General features: G+C 49.6%; 1 protein-coding gene across 1 annotated transcript; it reads right to left on the reverse strand.

The window, feature by feature from the left end:
* Nucleotides 1–380: 380 nt before the first annotated feature.
* Nucleotides 381–7,314, reverse strand: LOC100278886 (MND1-interacting protein 1). Its single transcript, NM_001152018.2, has 2 exons — nucleotides 5,667–7,314; nucleotides 381–1,166 (listed from the first exon to the last, which is right to left on the reverse strand). Exons 1-2 carry the CDS (start codon nucleotides 7,062–7,064, stop codon nucleotides 639–641), a joined length of 1,926 nt encoding a protein of 641 aa, NP_001145490.1. The 5' UTR covers nucleotides 7,065–7,314; the 3' UTR covers nucleotides 381–638.
* Between the last annotated feature and the right edge of the window lie 9,252 nt (nucleotides 7,315–16,566).

Raw genomic sequence — 16,566 nt, forward strand, 5'->3', positions numbered from 1 at the left:
ATGCACACTTAAAAGCTCCAGCTCCATGCAGATCCGGGACAACGCAGCGGCCACGAAAATATACAGGACAAGAATCACTGGATACGAGACGCGTTGGCGAAGGTTAAAGAAGCTGTTAGAGCAAGCAAAATGAGATTCTTTTCTCAGTATTGTTTTTAGGAAGATTTGCGTGTTCTTTTAGAGTTGTTCTAAGGCCAGTAGATGAAACGAACCCATCACAAAATTTGTTTTGATGTCGCACAATGTGCCTGCATCAAGAACAAGCCTTCCAAAGTATAAAATTCCGCAAACAAGAACTGTCAAATTTTCTTCCGGCAAACAAACTGGCCCGTGCCCGTCTAATGCCCAGAATTTTTGGCGACACCAGATAATCAAGTTCAAGCAAGAAAAAAAGAAGAGGAAATATAGAGAATAAATCCAGACTAAGCATCATTGCCTGTCTCCAGAAAGGTCTCGATTATACTCATATAATACCCAAGATAAGTCGCAATTCAGCTAAGCAATCATGCATGGATGCTGTAGCAAAGTATAACCGCTCAGGCGACACCTATAAGGCTATAACCCTTTCTTCACATTAACGGAGGTAAAAGAAAAAGGAAAACTCAACCACAAGTTGCAGTTCACCCCGACCTGGTGCCTCAGTTGGAGCTCGCTCCGAAAACCCTGATTCTCTCTTCGACTTCAGCGCTGCAGCAGGGGCAGCGAGTGATGCCTTTATCTTCATGCAGCTTATTGCAGCCAACACAGAGGACCTGGTGGGCACACTGGAGTAGGATCACACACGCCGCCGCCTTCTTGCAGGCAACACAGTCCCGGCGGCGGCTTGGCTTCTGGGCTGGTGGTGGCAGCGACCGGTTAGATGCAGGTTGTGGCCGCAGGATGGCCTGCTGCTTGGCTGCCTGCGCCGCGCTTCGGTTAGCTGTGCCAGGAAAGTTGGCTGATGGGACAGCTGTTTGAGTTGCACCTGCTGACTTCTGCAGGCGGCTGAGTTCATCCTGGAGCCTGTGTAGGTCATCCTTGTAGCACTCGGATTCGACTTCTTTCTTGCGACGAAGCTCTTCAAGTCGGCGGTCATTGTCTGCTTTTGCAGCTTCCTTCTTCCTGCGCTCATCTTCCAAAAGCACCATGTTTTCTTCTTTGACCCTTGTGTCTTCTCGCATCTTCTTCTGCAAACCAAACATATATGCAGTAAGCTCTATTGTGACAGTTATTTAGCTTATTGGGATTTAGGAAACATCACAATGCAAAACACTAGGATAAAAATACTTGCAATCCACATCGTAACAATGCAAAACTGATAGAAAAGTAAAACCACCAACATAAGTCATGAAATTAAGTGCTCCTAGTGCCCAAGAAAAGACAGTTGCTGGAAAAGGAAAGGGTGATAAGACTGGTCATAGAAAGATGTGCTAGGAGTTTTTTAAGACCATATTTTTCAGTCTCCTAAATATAAATGACGAACACACAACAATTTATGTCAACCATAAACGAATCACCCAGTTAAGGTACATAACTACATATATCCAGAAAACTAAAGAACCTGATTGTAATTGCCGATGGGGCAATGGCATTTCTCACATAACTCAACTAATGGTACAATAACAAATAAGAGGTAACAACCAGAGTACAGGATGAAGCTTACATTGATTATCAAGTACTATCAGCAAAAAGGGGGGAAAAGGATCAGAGATCCAAATGAACCTTATTTACCAAGAAAGCAGGGCAACCTCTAAGTGGTAGGTTAAGGAATTCCATTGTTGCCTTGTTTTCAAATGTCAATGGTTTCTCTAAGAGACTGTGGAGAATACCATTTGAGATAACTTTTGATTGTAAGAATGTTGTACCTAGAAACTTAACCAGTTTATAGAAAAATTTATTAACGTCTAAAGACCAGACAAATACACTAAGGGTGCGCTTGGTTTGAGGACAAGAGTGGATGGGATATGGCCATCCACGGATTTAGGGATATGGATATCCATGTTGTCTGTTTGGTTGGATGGATAGTGTTTGGTTGGATGGATAGTGCGAGCCATTTTTCTGTTTGGTTAGATGGATGAAAGTGGATGGGATGAGAATACTTGACTAATTATATTTATATTATTTAAAAATAATAACTAACTATTCGCTAACACTACTTTTTGTCATGATAATCACTAATTACAAAAAATATGTTAATTAGCACCATAATTATCCTAATTAGCATACAAAACATGCACTAATTAACATATTAGCACTTACTCCCTCCATCCCAAAACATAATTTGTTTTAGACTAAACATACATTCATTTATTAACCTATGAATGTAGTTTGTATGTATGTCTACATTCATTATCATTTATTTGAATGTGGACGGAAAAAAGAGGCTAGAAAGAACTATATTTTAGGACGGAGGGAGTATTAAAAGATAATCTTGACATCATAATTACTAAGCAATAATATAACATACTAATAGTCCTTAATTATTTACTAGTGACAAAGATTAGAAAACATGGATAAGCTCGCAAGGTAATTTTTTGGTGGCAGGGATGATATCCAACATCTGAGAGAATATTCCCCTGTCAGGGGTATCCATATTCGGCTCGCCCATGAACCAAACGCCGCCTATCCATGGACCACCATCTCCCATCTGAGGATATCCAGCAAACCAAACGTACCCTAAGTCCTGACATATTTTATGGTGGATTTAATGAAACTAATTGATGTTCTAGATGTTGGTGCTTTTCTTATAAATTTTAGTAAAAGTTAGAGAAGTTTGACTTATAACAAAACTAAAAATCCCTTAACTTGGAACAGAGGGAACAAAATATCATTCAATAATTCCTATATTTAGCGAAAGAGCCTGGTTATGTGGCTTGGGTAACATTCCTCAGATTATGGGTTTGACTCCCATGAGAGCGAACTTTTCAAGTTGGGGTTCAAAAAAATCACCTCATATGTCCCATGCTAAAGCACAGGTCTAAGGTTTGGTCTCAATCATGGTCATTCTCAAATGGCCTATGGTGCCGATGTATAGGGATATATTAGGGGTTCGACGGTTTTCTCGGCCTACGTGAAAAGATCTTTTTAATGCAATGTTGGAGGCTGTCTTACCCCCCGACAAGTTGAGTTTTTTTTAATAATTCATGTCTTCACAGCAGACAATGCAATCACTTCAGTTAAGAGTTCTATTCATTCAAATTGCAAGGCAACCTTTGCAATGTAGAAAGAAGTAATAATAAGCTCCGGGGAAGAGTTGCCTAGGCCAGGCAAGTGCCTGGGGCTGGATCACTTACCTGCCAGGCAATAGCTGTCACTAATATGTTAATCAATGTTAATAGATTTAAAAAAAACTCGGCTGGAGGGGAAAAACCGCCCTCACGGTGTTATAATAAGAAGAAGCTCAATCAGAGCCCTGGTCGACAAAGATCACGAAAGCTGCCCCCCATGCAGCATGAGGGTCCACCCCCTATAGGCCAGATCTTTACTCGTGCTTTATGCCCTCCCAATCCCTACACGAGGATCCGCACTCCATAGGTCAGTTCATCTCGTGTGCACACAACCAGGAGAACCAGTGAATGACCTTTTTTAATCTCGGCCTGAAATTTACTCCCACTAGGATTCGAACTTAGGACCTAAGGAGTGCTGCTCAAACCACCTAACCAACTTAGCTAGAGTGTTAACATTTTTAGTACAAAACTGAGCATGGAGGTCAACAAGATCGCCATGGAAGCTGGGACATACAAAGTACAAGACAGGATTAATTGGTGCACCATAAAGTAATAAAATAATGCAAGAGGACACATGATCATTATATGTGATCATTTAGGAATAAAGTTATGAATGTGCCTTCGCCACATCAATTTAAGGATGACTGGTTCCGTAAAAAAATATGCACATTTCATTTACCACATAGAAAAAGAAGAAAGGGTTTAACTTCTTAATTATTCTGGGACTTCGGAATATTTGGAACCATAGAAACAGTTGTGTGTTTGACGGCCTTTCCCCAAACCTGGATGCAGCTATAAGAAGGGCTGGAGAAGAAAAGGAGATTTGGGAGCTAGCCGGGGCCAAGAGTTTGGCCCTTCTTATGGCTCTTATTCCGGGGATTTAGTCTCTCTTAGCTATAATGTTGGATGTTTTTATGTTGTGTTGCTTTCGGCCGTCATGAGCTGGTTTTGGCCACTGTTTTCAGTTTTTTGTATTGGTCTATTTTAGACCTTTTCCTTCTTAATATATATGATGCGTAGCTCTCCTACGCTTTCGAGAAAAAAAATAAAGATAGTGTAATATTTTTGTCCTTCACAGCAGCGTTAAAACTAAACAACCACATAATGGATCATATAGCTAATGAATCATCTGCTGCCAACATCACAACACCAGAAACTTAGCAAACCCAAGTGACAACTAATTAATGATTGTGGCACCACATTTCTGTGTGTTCTTACTCTCCCGGTACATAACACACATGACTAACACATATTAAAGGGAAAACCCATACCACACTGGCATTGACATACACAAACTGATCCAAATGATTATTGCTTGGACTAGCATTAGCACACCAACAATATATTAAATATGCATTTTGTGGCCCGATAGTTCAAAACTGCAAGCACTTATTAAAGGTTGTGGAGCCCTCTAAAACCAACAAAGATACAACATAGAGTAGTTCTATATATGCCTGAAGCGATACACTCCATCACCAAGACACAATTGTTTGAATCCCTGATTGTATGTCTGATTATTTATTGGCCTCCAAGTTTAGTTAATATATGAATAAATGCAATCAGATGAAGAGACCTTTAGTCCCTGGTTTCCCGATAAATCTATTTTCACTGCCAATTCTTCATTAAAACCCCTTAGTCTCATATACGAGGACCTTACGATCCATGCAGGATAACCTAATAATTCAATTGGTTTGCTGTCACTTATAAGGACCGATATGTAATTGCAAATAGATATGGCCTAGGGTTTAAGGATGGATGGGATATGAGTGAAGTAGGAGGTTTTGGGGTCCTGGCCCATCCCAACAACGTAGAGCTGTCACAGACAATCGACTGTGCTTAGGGGGAGAGGGGGGGGGGGGGGGGGGGGGGGTTGAAAAAGAGAGAGTTCCTGATAATTACTTCTTACGCTGACATCACCCCTCCTTTAAAGGTGATGATTTAGGATTCTCACTGATGTGTGGTACAGGAGCCCCATGTCACTGACAAACAAATCCACAAATGTGATACTAAATTTCCACTGAACTAGGTGTCATTGCCTGAATTATTCCTTGTAACAAAGGAGATTGCCTAACAAGGAGGACAATCAAAACAAAATAATACACTAATAAAAAATATGGAGCTTGTCAATAATATAGGGAACAATCAAAACAAAATAACATACCTAAGTACTTAACAAACCTCTCCAAACCTAATACACTAAGCAAGAAACTAGACAAGCAGTAGCTCAGGGTCAGGCTAACACTAGGTTGAGCTGGCTGGATGTGCTAGTCCTATGAATGAATATACAAAACACACCACAACAGTAGTCTCATACAGCTATGCTGAAGCATAGATATTCAATCTATCCTAGTAGAAAGCTTCTGACATAAGAGTCTTACCACCTAATACATAACAAAACAGAAACATATGGAATTATAGTATAAAAGAATCGAAATGATGAATGTGCGAGTTCTTCCTAACCTCCATATTTTTTATTGCCTTGTTGACCTCAGCAAGCTCCCTTTCAGCTTGTGTAATATTTGTCTTGCATTCAGCAATGTCCTCCTTCAGCTTCGCTTTCTGGCGCTCCCAGACTTCAAGCCTTTTGCTATCCTTCTTCTCTTTCCTTAAGAGACCCTGGCATTGTTTTTCAGTCTCTGATGCACTCAGTTTTGCAGCTTCCATCTCAGCACGTATCTCTGCATTCTCCATTTCCAGCCTCTGAACTGTTGCATTACTCCTGTCAAGCTGCCCACTCTTTTTCTTCAGCTCATTCTCCAGATGAGCAAGGCGCTTCATTGTGTCATCCTCCATCACCTGTTTTTCCTTCTTACGCCGCTGGTTCTCATCATGTTCCATCCGCAGCACACGCAGCTCAGTAAGATCAGCACCAAGCTTGCGAGCAGCCTGTATCGCCTTTCCCTGTGCCCATTCCTTTCGCTCCTTAAGCTGCGTCTCCATCTCTCTTGTCTGCTTAATGAGTTCACGCGCCATCTGGTTCTTTGGGTCAGGGTTCGCATCTGGTGGATCCTTCTTGTCAATGTCCAGTGCCTCAAGCTCCGCAACAACAGACTCGATGAGTTCCTCAGTGGAGAGCTTCTTGGTAAACGATTCCCTGGGCTGCCCTTCTGGTGCGGCGCCACTAGATCGTGACCACCCGGCGGCCTTCAGGCAGGAGATGGTGGCTGCAGCGGGACCCTGGCATATCGCAAGTCTCATGAAGGCTTCTGGGTCAAAAAGAGTGGGGTCCTGAGCAGCTGTGGCTGTGGTGTTATGATAGTGGATGTATCCACGCTGTGCGGTCTCTGCCACGGCTGGGAGGTGCTCCTCACTCTCAGCAATAGATGAGGGTTCACCATTGAAAGAGCTGCTTATGGCGATCGCCTCTTCAATACGGAGGTCACTGGAGAGAAGGCACCACAAGGCCTCGGCGCGGGTGAGGGTAGGGCGGCTGCTCTGGAGGAGGCAGACAAGCCCCGCGAGGGAGTATTCCTCGAGGCGTCGGAGGTCGGCGAAGCCGCCGGCCGCGCTGGCGTGGCCAGGATCGGAGAGGTAGGCGCGGGCGTTGGCCACGATGTTGGAAACGGGATCGTTGAGCTTGCCGTAACAGTGGCCCGAGTGGAGAACGGCCTCGAGGGATGCCTCCTCGCCGTGGCCGAGGTCGGCGAGGCGGGCCAGGGCCGCCGCGTACGCCTCATCCAGCCTCTTCAGCAGGCGCTCCTCAAGCTCGTCCGCCGTGGCGCGGAGCCACGGCGCGGCATCCTCTCCGACGGTCAGATCGGGATCGGAGGCCGGCGGGGGCGCCTGTGCAAGCCCCGCGCGGGCGGACCGGCCCTTCCGGGACGAGCGGCTACCACGCTCGCGGGGTTGCCCTGCCATCCGAGCGCGAGTCGGGGGCGGCGGGAGCGGTGGTAATAGGGTTTGGAGGATGGATCGGAGGTGCTGGTTGGCTGTGATGGGGGTGCGGCGGCGCGGAGACCACGTCGATGTGTGCGAGTGCGAGGAAAATGGCGAGTGGACGGAAGCGAGGAACAAGAAGACCGGAAGGGGAACGAAGGCCTTGCTGCTGGGCTCGATTGGGCTTTTTAGTCCTTCAAGCTGGATAACTTAGGGCTTGGGTTTGTTTGTGTTACTGCTTCCGCATCCCACCGATCTCCGGTTGCTGCTGTAGGGCAAGCCCAAGCCTAAGCCCAAGAAGAGCACGAGAGGTCGATTCGTTAACTTTCATGGAACTGTGTCCAGCAGTTTAACTATATAAGAGCAACTCCAATAGTTCTCTAAAAAAGAGCTTGTTAAAATCATGTTTAGTAAGTTGCTAAATAGCTATTGAAAGTAAAAAAACAACTTAGTCTCCAATAGTTGCTCATATTTAGGAAGTATTTTGAATCTAGCTTTGGCAGCCCTGCCTCGCATGAGATCTGGCTGACAATAAGGTTGAGAGCAGAGGATGTCGAGGACAGAAGAGAAAAGGCCGGTCGACATTAACTATGAAGGAGTGGTGGTCCGGTGGCGCAACCTATGAGGAAGTTGGGTTCGACGGTGAAGGAGAAACGTGTGTCACACGCGTTTGACCTAGCTACCTCACTATGCTAGAAAGTGGAAGAAGAGTGTGCTATACCTGGCTACCTCAGTGTGTGGGAAAGGGAAAAAATAATCACGCTAGTGTGAAGAAATTAACGCCAAATGCATTTAGGGAGTTCGTATCGAGTTGCTAAATTTGAAGAGTAAATAGAGTTGAATAGCAACTTAGTAAATTTAGCAAGTCTATTTAGAAAACCATTGGGGAAGTATTTTTCTGTTCACTTTTTATATTTAAGATTTAGAGAGTTGTTTAGAGAACTATTGGAGTTGCTCTAATCATCTAAACCACTATTTTGTACTGTAAATTATATAGTTCACAGAATGCATTTAAATATAGAGACATGAATGTGTAAGCTGTTGAAGATAGTCTAAGGCTAACTCCAACGAGAACGTGCAAAAATGGAATCTAAACACACATTTGGATTACGCGGTTAGCCAAAAGAAGATACCTAAATATTATCGTGTCCAACCAGGTACCCAAATACTCTCTCCGATCTTTTTTTGTCGTGGTTTAGTTAAAAAATAAACTAGCGGGTGACAAATATTCGAGAACAGAGGTAGTATATAATTGAGAAGATGATCATCTATATAAAGGTATTCTCCCACATCGCATCTAAAATGGTATCTAGTATAGGTTACCTGTTAAAAATGTTATAGTATCATTTATATTTATATAATGGTTTTAGGTGCCTTGATATGTACTCTGTTGGAGTCAGCCTAAGCAAACTGTAGTGGGTGTCTCCTATGTGTGACGGTGTCTCCTATGTGCGTGTGTAAGGTTGTATCTAGCAGATCGTGCATATCGTCGTGTAAAACAATGATTTGCACTGTAGATGACATTGTTTGCAGAGTGGAGTTTGAAATAGAAAGTAGGATAAGGGATGGAATAGGCGAGCTGCTGGATACAGACTAAGAGGATAGTGGATGGTGGAGGCACCCAAGAGAAGTCAAGTTCTTCTACCTCCCATCAGGTTCTCACCTTGCTAGTATGAAGGAACCTATCTCTGTTCTCAATCTCCTTCCCTAGATTGCATAGGAGTAGATGGTTAACAACTCGGTACCAAAAGCTACCGAAAACCCACCCTACATCCCACACCATCGCATAGTCAATCTATTGGACTCCAACGATCCAATAGAGAGTCATGGAGCCCAACATCATATCTGCCTTCGAAGAGGTTCTACAGCGGTTCGATTTCTTCAACCATGGCTAGCCCTATAGAGGGGCATGGGGTAGCTACCCTAGGCCCCTAAAGGTATGGGGCCTCAGCCCAAGTATCAAATATGCATCAAGTATATTGTATACTATATATCCGAGACTGAGAAATAAATCAATGTGGACCTAAGAAACGAATTGATGCCCTCATGCTCTCGTTGGATGTTGCCCCAATTCCACGCCACTGCACGGTGTGGTGTCCGCTGCCATTGGCGCATTCACCAAGAGACTGAACTAATTCATCAATTTCCTAACACATGGTTCATGATCTAAGCTAGTTGCATTGCACTGTCACATGTCACATCACCTCAGTATCATGGATTTTCTGACACATGGCTCGTGACTCACTTGGCATGAGATGAGTTGTTCACGAAGGTGTTGTGCGGGGTAGGTGGCCTGATCCTAAGAATTAGATTTCTCTTGAAGAAGTTGGAGAGCTAGAACTTGAAACTACTGCTCTAATATATAGATTTTTAAAATCTGATTTTCTTGTCCCAAACTCTTATATTACCTGATACCAAGTGATATGGAGTGTAAAATGTGAGAAGAAACTCTTGATATCAATTGGGAGTAAGTGGTTGTGGCTACAATTTGCATTTGTCATTTTATAACTATTAAAGAATTTTATTTTGCTCAATAGAATTTTTATACTGAATGATAATTTAAGACTATACACACACACACACAGAGAGAGAGAGAGAGAGAGAGAGATGGGAGATGGCTCTGTATTAGTTTTCACTTATGGCCCTAAAATGCTAGTACCGGCCATGTGTCTTTAATGTTGGTCGGAGAGTAAATCTTCGGCCAGGTGGCGGAGTGCACCCGCCCTAAATCCTGAGATGAGGAGGGGCTTAGGCGTTTTGCTTGATCGTTGGAATGAACGGGAGGAACTCAAGAACACAAAAGGATTTAGAGTGGTTCGGGCCGCCTGAGCGTAATACCCTACTCCACTGTGAGATGTATTGCTTGAGCTTGTATGAGTATGCGAGTCTAAGGTGTGATCTAAAGTTACGTGTGTGTGTAACGTCGCATGCCTCCCCTTTTATAGCTGAAGGGGGGCATGCACAAAGGCACTGGGCCCCGACATGTGGGCCCAGGGGCATAAAGAATATAGTGCTTGGAGCCTACTAATGTCTGTTGCCGAGACAATCTTCTTGTGCCCTGACGCCCGAGATCTGCGTATCCTCAGCGTACAGGGGAAGCTTCTTGTAGAAGGGATGATGAGTACAGTGTGCTGCCTGGCACGGTCGTACTGTTCGCCAGCAGACCCAGCAGGCGCGCCGCTTGTTGGATGACCTTGACACCGCCTGCCAGCGGATGGGACGGGACGCATTAAATGCTGAGAGGGCACGTCGCCCATCAGCGCAGTGGCAGGCGGCGCGTCCTCTCCTCAATAAATGCAGGGGTTGCACGACTTCACGTCAGGTTCGGCCCGGTAGCTTATGTCATGGGCCACAAGCAGCGGGTCTCCGCCTGAGCTGGAAGTGGAGGGCAAGGCCCGGACACGTGTCAGCATCGGACCCCTGCTCATACCAGGGTCCTCCTCGTTTCGGGACCCTGCTGAGGTTCGGACCTACCCGGGGGCTCCGGACTTATATGTATAGGGGTCCGGTGTCCTTCTGTGGGGGTCCGGACTTACTGGGATGTGTTGTCTTTCCTTGCCACGTGGCGCCCTTTGGCCTGCCCATGCGGTGGGGTCAGGTGCCGTCCCCCGCGTGGCTAGGAGACGTCGTATGGGTGCGGCGTCTTCATGCTGTAGAAGAGGGTACCCCTAATTCAGGGGAGGATGCGAGCCTGCAGGTGGGACCAGAGTCTGATTTGCGGTTGGACCGCTGCTCCCGCGCTCCTGTTGCTGCAATTACTGCTGGCCCGCCTATGACCTTGCCAACTACTGTGCCTATTCCCACGGCTGACTGGCCCGTGACCATCATACTTAATGGCACTATTGGGCCATGCGCGGGGCTACCTCGAGTTGCTGCACTGGTTCTGAAAAATTTACCTTTCAGACTCCCGCGACGGCCCCGAGAAGACGTGGCATTGGCGCAAGCGGCGGTACGGTTTCTTCGCACACGGTAACCGGCGTGCCGGTTGCATGACATGTGGGCCTGGGCCCCTGAGTTGGACCGCCAGTTGCAGCGGAGCTGAGGGGGCGCACAACCGTGGGACGGTTGTACGCTTCTTGCGCGGCGGTTCGCCTCTTTGACCGCCGGATATGGCGAAGATGAAGGGGCGCTTAACTGTGGGGCGGTTGCATGCCCCTTGCACGGCGGTTCGCCTTCCTGACCGCTGGTTGCCCCGAAAATGAAGGGGCGCGTAACCGCAGGGCAGTTGCACGCTCCTTCTTAGGGTTAGTCTGTATGACATGTGGGCTTGGCCCCCGTGTCATAAGGTGGGATCCTTGGTGCACGTCGGGGGATACTTCACCCGTGACGCTTCAGGAGCGCGAGTGGGGGGATCTGTCTTTAAAAAGGGGGTCGATCCCCCGGGCAGTAGACATGCCTTGCTCCTCTTGCGACGATCGCGCCCTTTCGCCTTCCGGGCCTCCAGATGGGGTGCGCCGGTGTTCTTTGGAGGGATCCGTGTCAAGGTCGTCTTTTCCGGCGACTTCACCGCCGGAGAGCGTGTGCTCGTGGTGGTGCCGCCGGTCTTGTTTTCTTCTTGCTGCTGTTGGAGGGGTGCAACCCCGTGGGAGTTGTCATCCTTCCACCATCATTTGGCTTCAAGGATTTTCATCACGCAGCCCGGTCGCAACCTCCGGCTGGTGGTCATCCACAAGGATGACTACCAGCCTTGTGGTGGAGAGAAGCGAGCTGGGCTGCGGCCTCCCCCTGCCCTCAGCTTCAAGGATGTTCATCATCCGCACTGGGTGGAGGGCGAGCCAAGTGGGAGCTTTGCCTTCCGTGTGGGCTGGCGGTCCGCTTCTTCCTCCAGCATTCGGGGGAGAAGGGCGTTCGCCGGCTTTGCGGAGGAGGCAAACTCCGGGTACGCGGGGCCGGTCGTCTGTGGCGCCGTCAGCTGCCGCTTGTCTGGCTCCCCGGCCTGGGTGGCTCTGGTGCCGCCTTCGGCGCTGCCTCCTGCCGCTAGGGCGGAGCGTGGCTGCCCGTCCACCGCACGGGCGACGGTCGCGCCGTGCGCGGGTTGGCCACATCCACGGCTTCTCCCGCGCCACCGGTCGCACCGGGAGGTCGTACAAGACGTCGTACGACGCGGGGGCGGCGGCGGCGTTCTTGGATGGTCTTGTCCTCACTCCCGCAGTGAGGACGGGAGCGAAGACCTCTTCGTGCGTGCTAGTGCAGCCGCTACCCATCGGTGCAGAGGTGGTCGCTGCCACTGGTGGGGCTGATGTGGTCGCCTCCGCTGGCGAGGCTGCCCACTACAGAGGTGGTTGCCTCCGCTGGCGAGACCGTCAGTGTCACCTGCCGCCGGACCTCTGGCCCTTTGGCTTTAATGGCCTCGCTGTCACCCCCCCGTAGGAGGACGGGGGTGAGGACCTATTCACAGTAGCGCTCACCCTGAGGATATTAATAACATTTGTACACAGGATTTTAGCATGGGAAGCCAAGTTGTGTGTCCGAACCCCCTAGATGGTGGCTTCAAGTACTAAGACACCTGCCGCAGGGCGGTGGAGTATGCAGGCTCACGGTACGGGACCAGGCTGAGCAGCTACATGGTTTCCGGACCCCCCAGGAGACAAGTGTCCATTCTTCAGAGCCGGACCTCTAGGTTGTTGGACGCACGGGACTTTAGTTTTAAATACTAGGACACCCGCCACAGAGTGGTGGAGTGTGCAGGATTTTGGGTACGGAACCAGGCTAACCGACCACACAGGCTCTGGACCACCCTATGGAATGGGCATCCGTTCTTTAGAACCGGCCCCAGGCCTTTCCCTGTTTTTGTAAACAAATAAATATTGTCTTCTAAGTAGCATTTAACACTTATCTGTGTAACACATGTTCCTGCTGTGTGCGATGTTGTTGACTCCTCCCTAGTACCTGGCCCCCCGCCTGGGATGCAGGCTTGATGTGTTGAGGTTGGATACCAGCGTTTCTGAAAAGGTTGTCAACAATCCTCAGGAGGCAAACTCGTCGGGATCTGGATCTGTACACAACTTTTAGCTAGGAGGCATTAGTAGTACACCTCATAGGGTTCTCCGTCTGACATTAGTCGCCCTTTGATACATGCTCGGGACCTGCATGTTTTAGTCCGGGTGGCCAAGTTGCGTGTTCGGACCCCCTTGGGTCACGGTTCTAGATACTAGGACACTTGTTGCAGGGCGGTGGAGCGTGCAGGCCCACGGTACGAGACTAGGCTGAGCGGCTGCACGGGCTCCGGACCACCCCAGGAGACTAATGTTTGTTCTCTAGCTCCAGTTCCGAGGTTATCGGGCTCACAGGACTTATAACTCCAGATACTAAGTTCCCGTCACGGGGTGGCGGCGCATGCAGGCCCATGGTACAAGACCTGGCTGAGCGGCTACACGGGCTCCGGACCACCCTATGGAACGGGGTCCCGTTCTCTAGAGCCGGCCCCCAGGCTGTCGGACCTCCCTACTTTCATATCAGGGGCCCTAAACTGCAAGCCTGACTGTTCAATTCGGATGTCGCCATGTTAGACAGATGGAAACCGTACGGGTGGGTTAGCTAAAAAGTATTATCTGAAAGACTGCAAGGTAGGACCATGGAGTAGCAAGGTGGAACTATCACAAGAGCACAACTGAGGGGGGTAGTTCCTCTTTATAACTTGTCGTGCATGTGTGCAGACCAATAGGCCGGGTTCATGGGGGCAGACCCCACCGGGTTGTCGTACACGTATGCGTCATCTAGTTACAAAAAGGGAAGCAGACTCGACCCCTTAGTCTTGCTCTATGGATAGAACTTACAAAGATGTTTGGCATCGTGGTAAGGTGCTCCTTCAGTCGTAGCTAGATGGTTGCCCCTGGGTCGGTGCACTCCCGTTACTTCGAAGGGTCCTTCCCAGCTGGGGGAGAGTTGTGGAGCCCTCCTTGGGATGGTACTTGCCGTGAGGCTAGGTCCTGACCCAGGGTTCTCGCCTCCATTTGACACGGGAGCCCTCGTCTCTGGCTGTGGTCACTCCTGCATGTACCTGTCTGCAGCCCGGACCCGTGGGGGATCCGGAAGGGCCTCCAGAGGAAGGCGTGCTTCAGCTTTGTAGACCGGGGAACACGGGGTCCCTCCGGGGTCCGTCTAGTTGTCTTCACCGGAGTAGGAGCCTCCGGCGAAGATATCCTTCAGGTCCCCCTCGGGCGACTGATACCCGAGGTCCCGCTCAGCCGCGACCACCTCGCCGTCGTCCACCTTTTCCTTGCTAGGGCAGCGGCGAGGCGGGGAGCCATCTTTGGAAGACTGCTCGTGCTGCTCGCTGACGCGTTTTGCGAGGTCAATGATCTCGCGGCACTCCGCGGCGCTGTGGCGACCGTTCGGGTGCACAGGGCATGAACCGCTGCCACCCCTCTGCGGTCGCGGGCGTTTTTTACGGTCGCCCTGGCCTTCGGTCGTGGCTGCGACCACCAGAGCGGTGGATCGCGGCTTCTGATAGTCGTGGTCCTTCTTCTTTTTCTTCTTTCCGTCCCGGAGGACGGCCCCCGAGCCACCCGATTGGGCAGCTCTATTTTGTGGGGCCGAGTTCCATGCACGGCCCTTGGCGGCTCTGGCGCACTTGTCGGCCAGAGCGAAGAGCGTGGTGACAGTTTCCACGTCATGTGTGGCCAACTTCTCCAACATTTTTTCATCACGTACTCCCTATCGGAAGGCCGTGATGATAGAAGCATCAGAAATATGAGGTATCGTACCTCGCACCTTGGTGAAGCGGGAGATGAACTTCCGGAGGGTCTCCCCGGGCTCCTGCCTCACTACATGGAGGTGGGCCTCCACACCGTGCTGCCGGTAAGCACTGGCGAAGTTCGCCATGAACCACACACAGAGTTCTTCCCAGGAGTAGACTGATCCCGGGGTGAGGTTCATGAGCCAGGTCCGGGCAGGTCCACATGAAAATATGTTGCCACCACAGTGGTGTTTCCACCTGCTGCCGTGATGGCGATAACGTACACCTGCAGGAACTCCGACGGGTTCGTCGTTCCGTCGTATTTTTCCGGCAGGTGCGACCGGAACTTGGGTGGTCAGGACGCCGCGCGGAGATGATCCGCAAGAGCGGCGCAGCGCACACCGGTCAAGGGGACACCCGTTTGGGACCGGGTGCCCATTGGTGTCTGCGGTGCAACTGCAGCGAAATCTTGATCGAGGTCGCGACCATCGATGTTTTAGCGGCGCTCGCACGCCCTTTCCAAGGATACTCGGGCGTCCTCTCCCACACGCCTGCGGTTGAGCTCTGCCTGGAGGTCGTTGGTCTATGCGCCCCTCACTGAGGGCGAGCGCACAGATGCTGACGCCTCGTGTTAGCGCCGAGATGACCGCATCTTCGACATGGTCGAGGTAGAATGTGCCATACCGAGGAGTCGGTCGACGTCGTCCCGCCATTGCTTCATGGCTCCTGGTGAAGCCATGGAGCTTGGAGGGTGTCGCAACAACTCTCTGGCTGCCGACAACGCCCCCGGAGACGCCCTTGATGGAGTCCGAGACGTTTGCGCTGCCGTGTGCTGCCGTGCGGCGTGCACAACAGGAGTGCCTGGAGCTGGGCGACTGGGAACCTGTGGTGTGGAGGAAGCAGCTTCTCCCTCTACCGCAAAGTCTACTGAAGTCTCGGCGCGGTGCTCAAAGATGTGCACCATCATGCTTGGGCAAGGGATCAAACAAAAACCTAATGCCTAGGCCCCTACCTAGCGCGCCAAATGTCGGAGAGTAAATCTCCGGCCGGATGGCGGAGTGCACCCGCCCTAAATCCTGAGATGAGGAGGGGCTTAGGCATTTTGCTTGATCGTTGGAATGAACGGGAGGAACTCAAGAACACACAAGGATTTAGAGTGGTTCGGGCCGCCTGAGCGTAATACCCTACTCCACTGTGAGATGTATTGCTTGAGCTTGTATGAGTATGCGAGTCTAAGGTGTGATCTAAGGTTGCGTGTGTGTGTAACGTCGCATGCCTCCCCTTTTATAGCTAAAGGGGGGCATGCACAAAGGCACTGTGCCCCGACATGTGGGCCCAGGGGCATAAAGAATATAGTGCTTGGAGCCTACTAATGTCTATTGTCGAGACAATCTTCTTGTGCCCTGACGCCCGAGATCTGCGTATCCTCGGCGTGCAGGGGAAGCTTCTTGTAGAAAGGATGATGAGTACTGTGTGCTGCCTGGCACGGTCGTACTGTTCGCCAGTAGACCCAGCAGGCGCGCCGCCTGCTGGATGACCTTGACACCTGAAAGGGAAACGTGCCCTTGGGCCATTTCTAAGTATTTTGGTGATTAAGTGTCCAACACAAATGTTTATGTGTTAAACTATGCCAAATGGTGGACGAAGTGCAAATCAATACAAAGGTATGATTCTAGACTTAGTACATTGGGTTTTGTGTACTAACATATTTGGCTAAGTGCTAGAATCAGAGAAAAGACAAATGGAAAAGACTTGGCTCGAGCAGCCAAGACTCTGCTCAGTCTGGGTGCACCGGACTGTCCGGTG

This window comes from Zea mays, chromosome 7, assembly GCF_902167145.1.
Source record: "Zea mays cultivar B73 chromosome 7, Zm-B73-REFERENCE-NAM-5.0, whole genome shotgun sequence".
Lineage (NCBI taxonomy): Eukaryota > Viridiplantae > Streptophyta > Magnoliopsida > Poales > Poaceae > Zea > Zea mays.

Excerpts from the sequence above, each read along its gene's own strand:
- LOC100278886 (NM_001152018.2), bottom strand. The coding sequence starts at position 7,064 with ATGGCAGGGCAACCCCGCGAGCGTGGTAGCCGCTCGTCCCGGAAGGGC. Across the intron at positions 1,167-5,666 it reads AGGCAATAAAAAATATGGAG|AAGAAGATGCGAGAAGACAC; the intron begins GTTAGGAAGAAC and ends TTTGGTTTGCAG.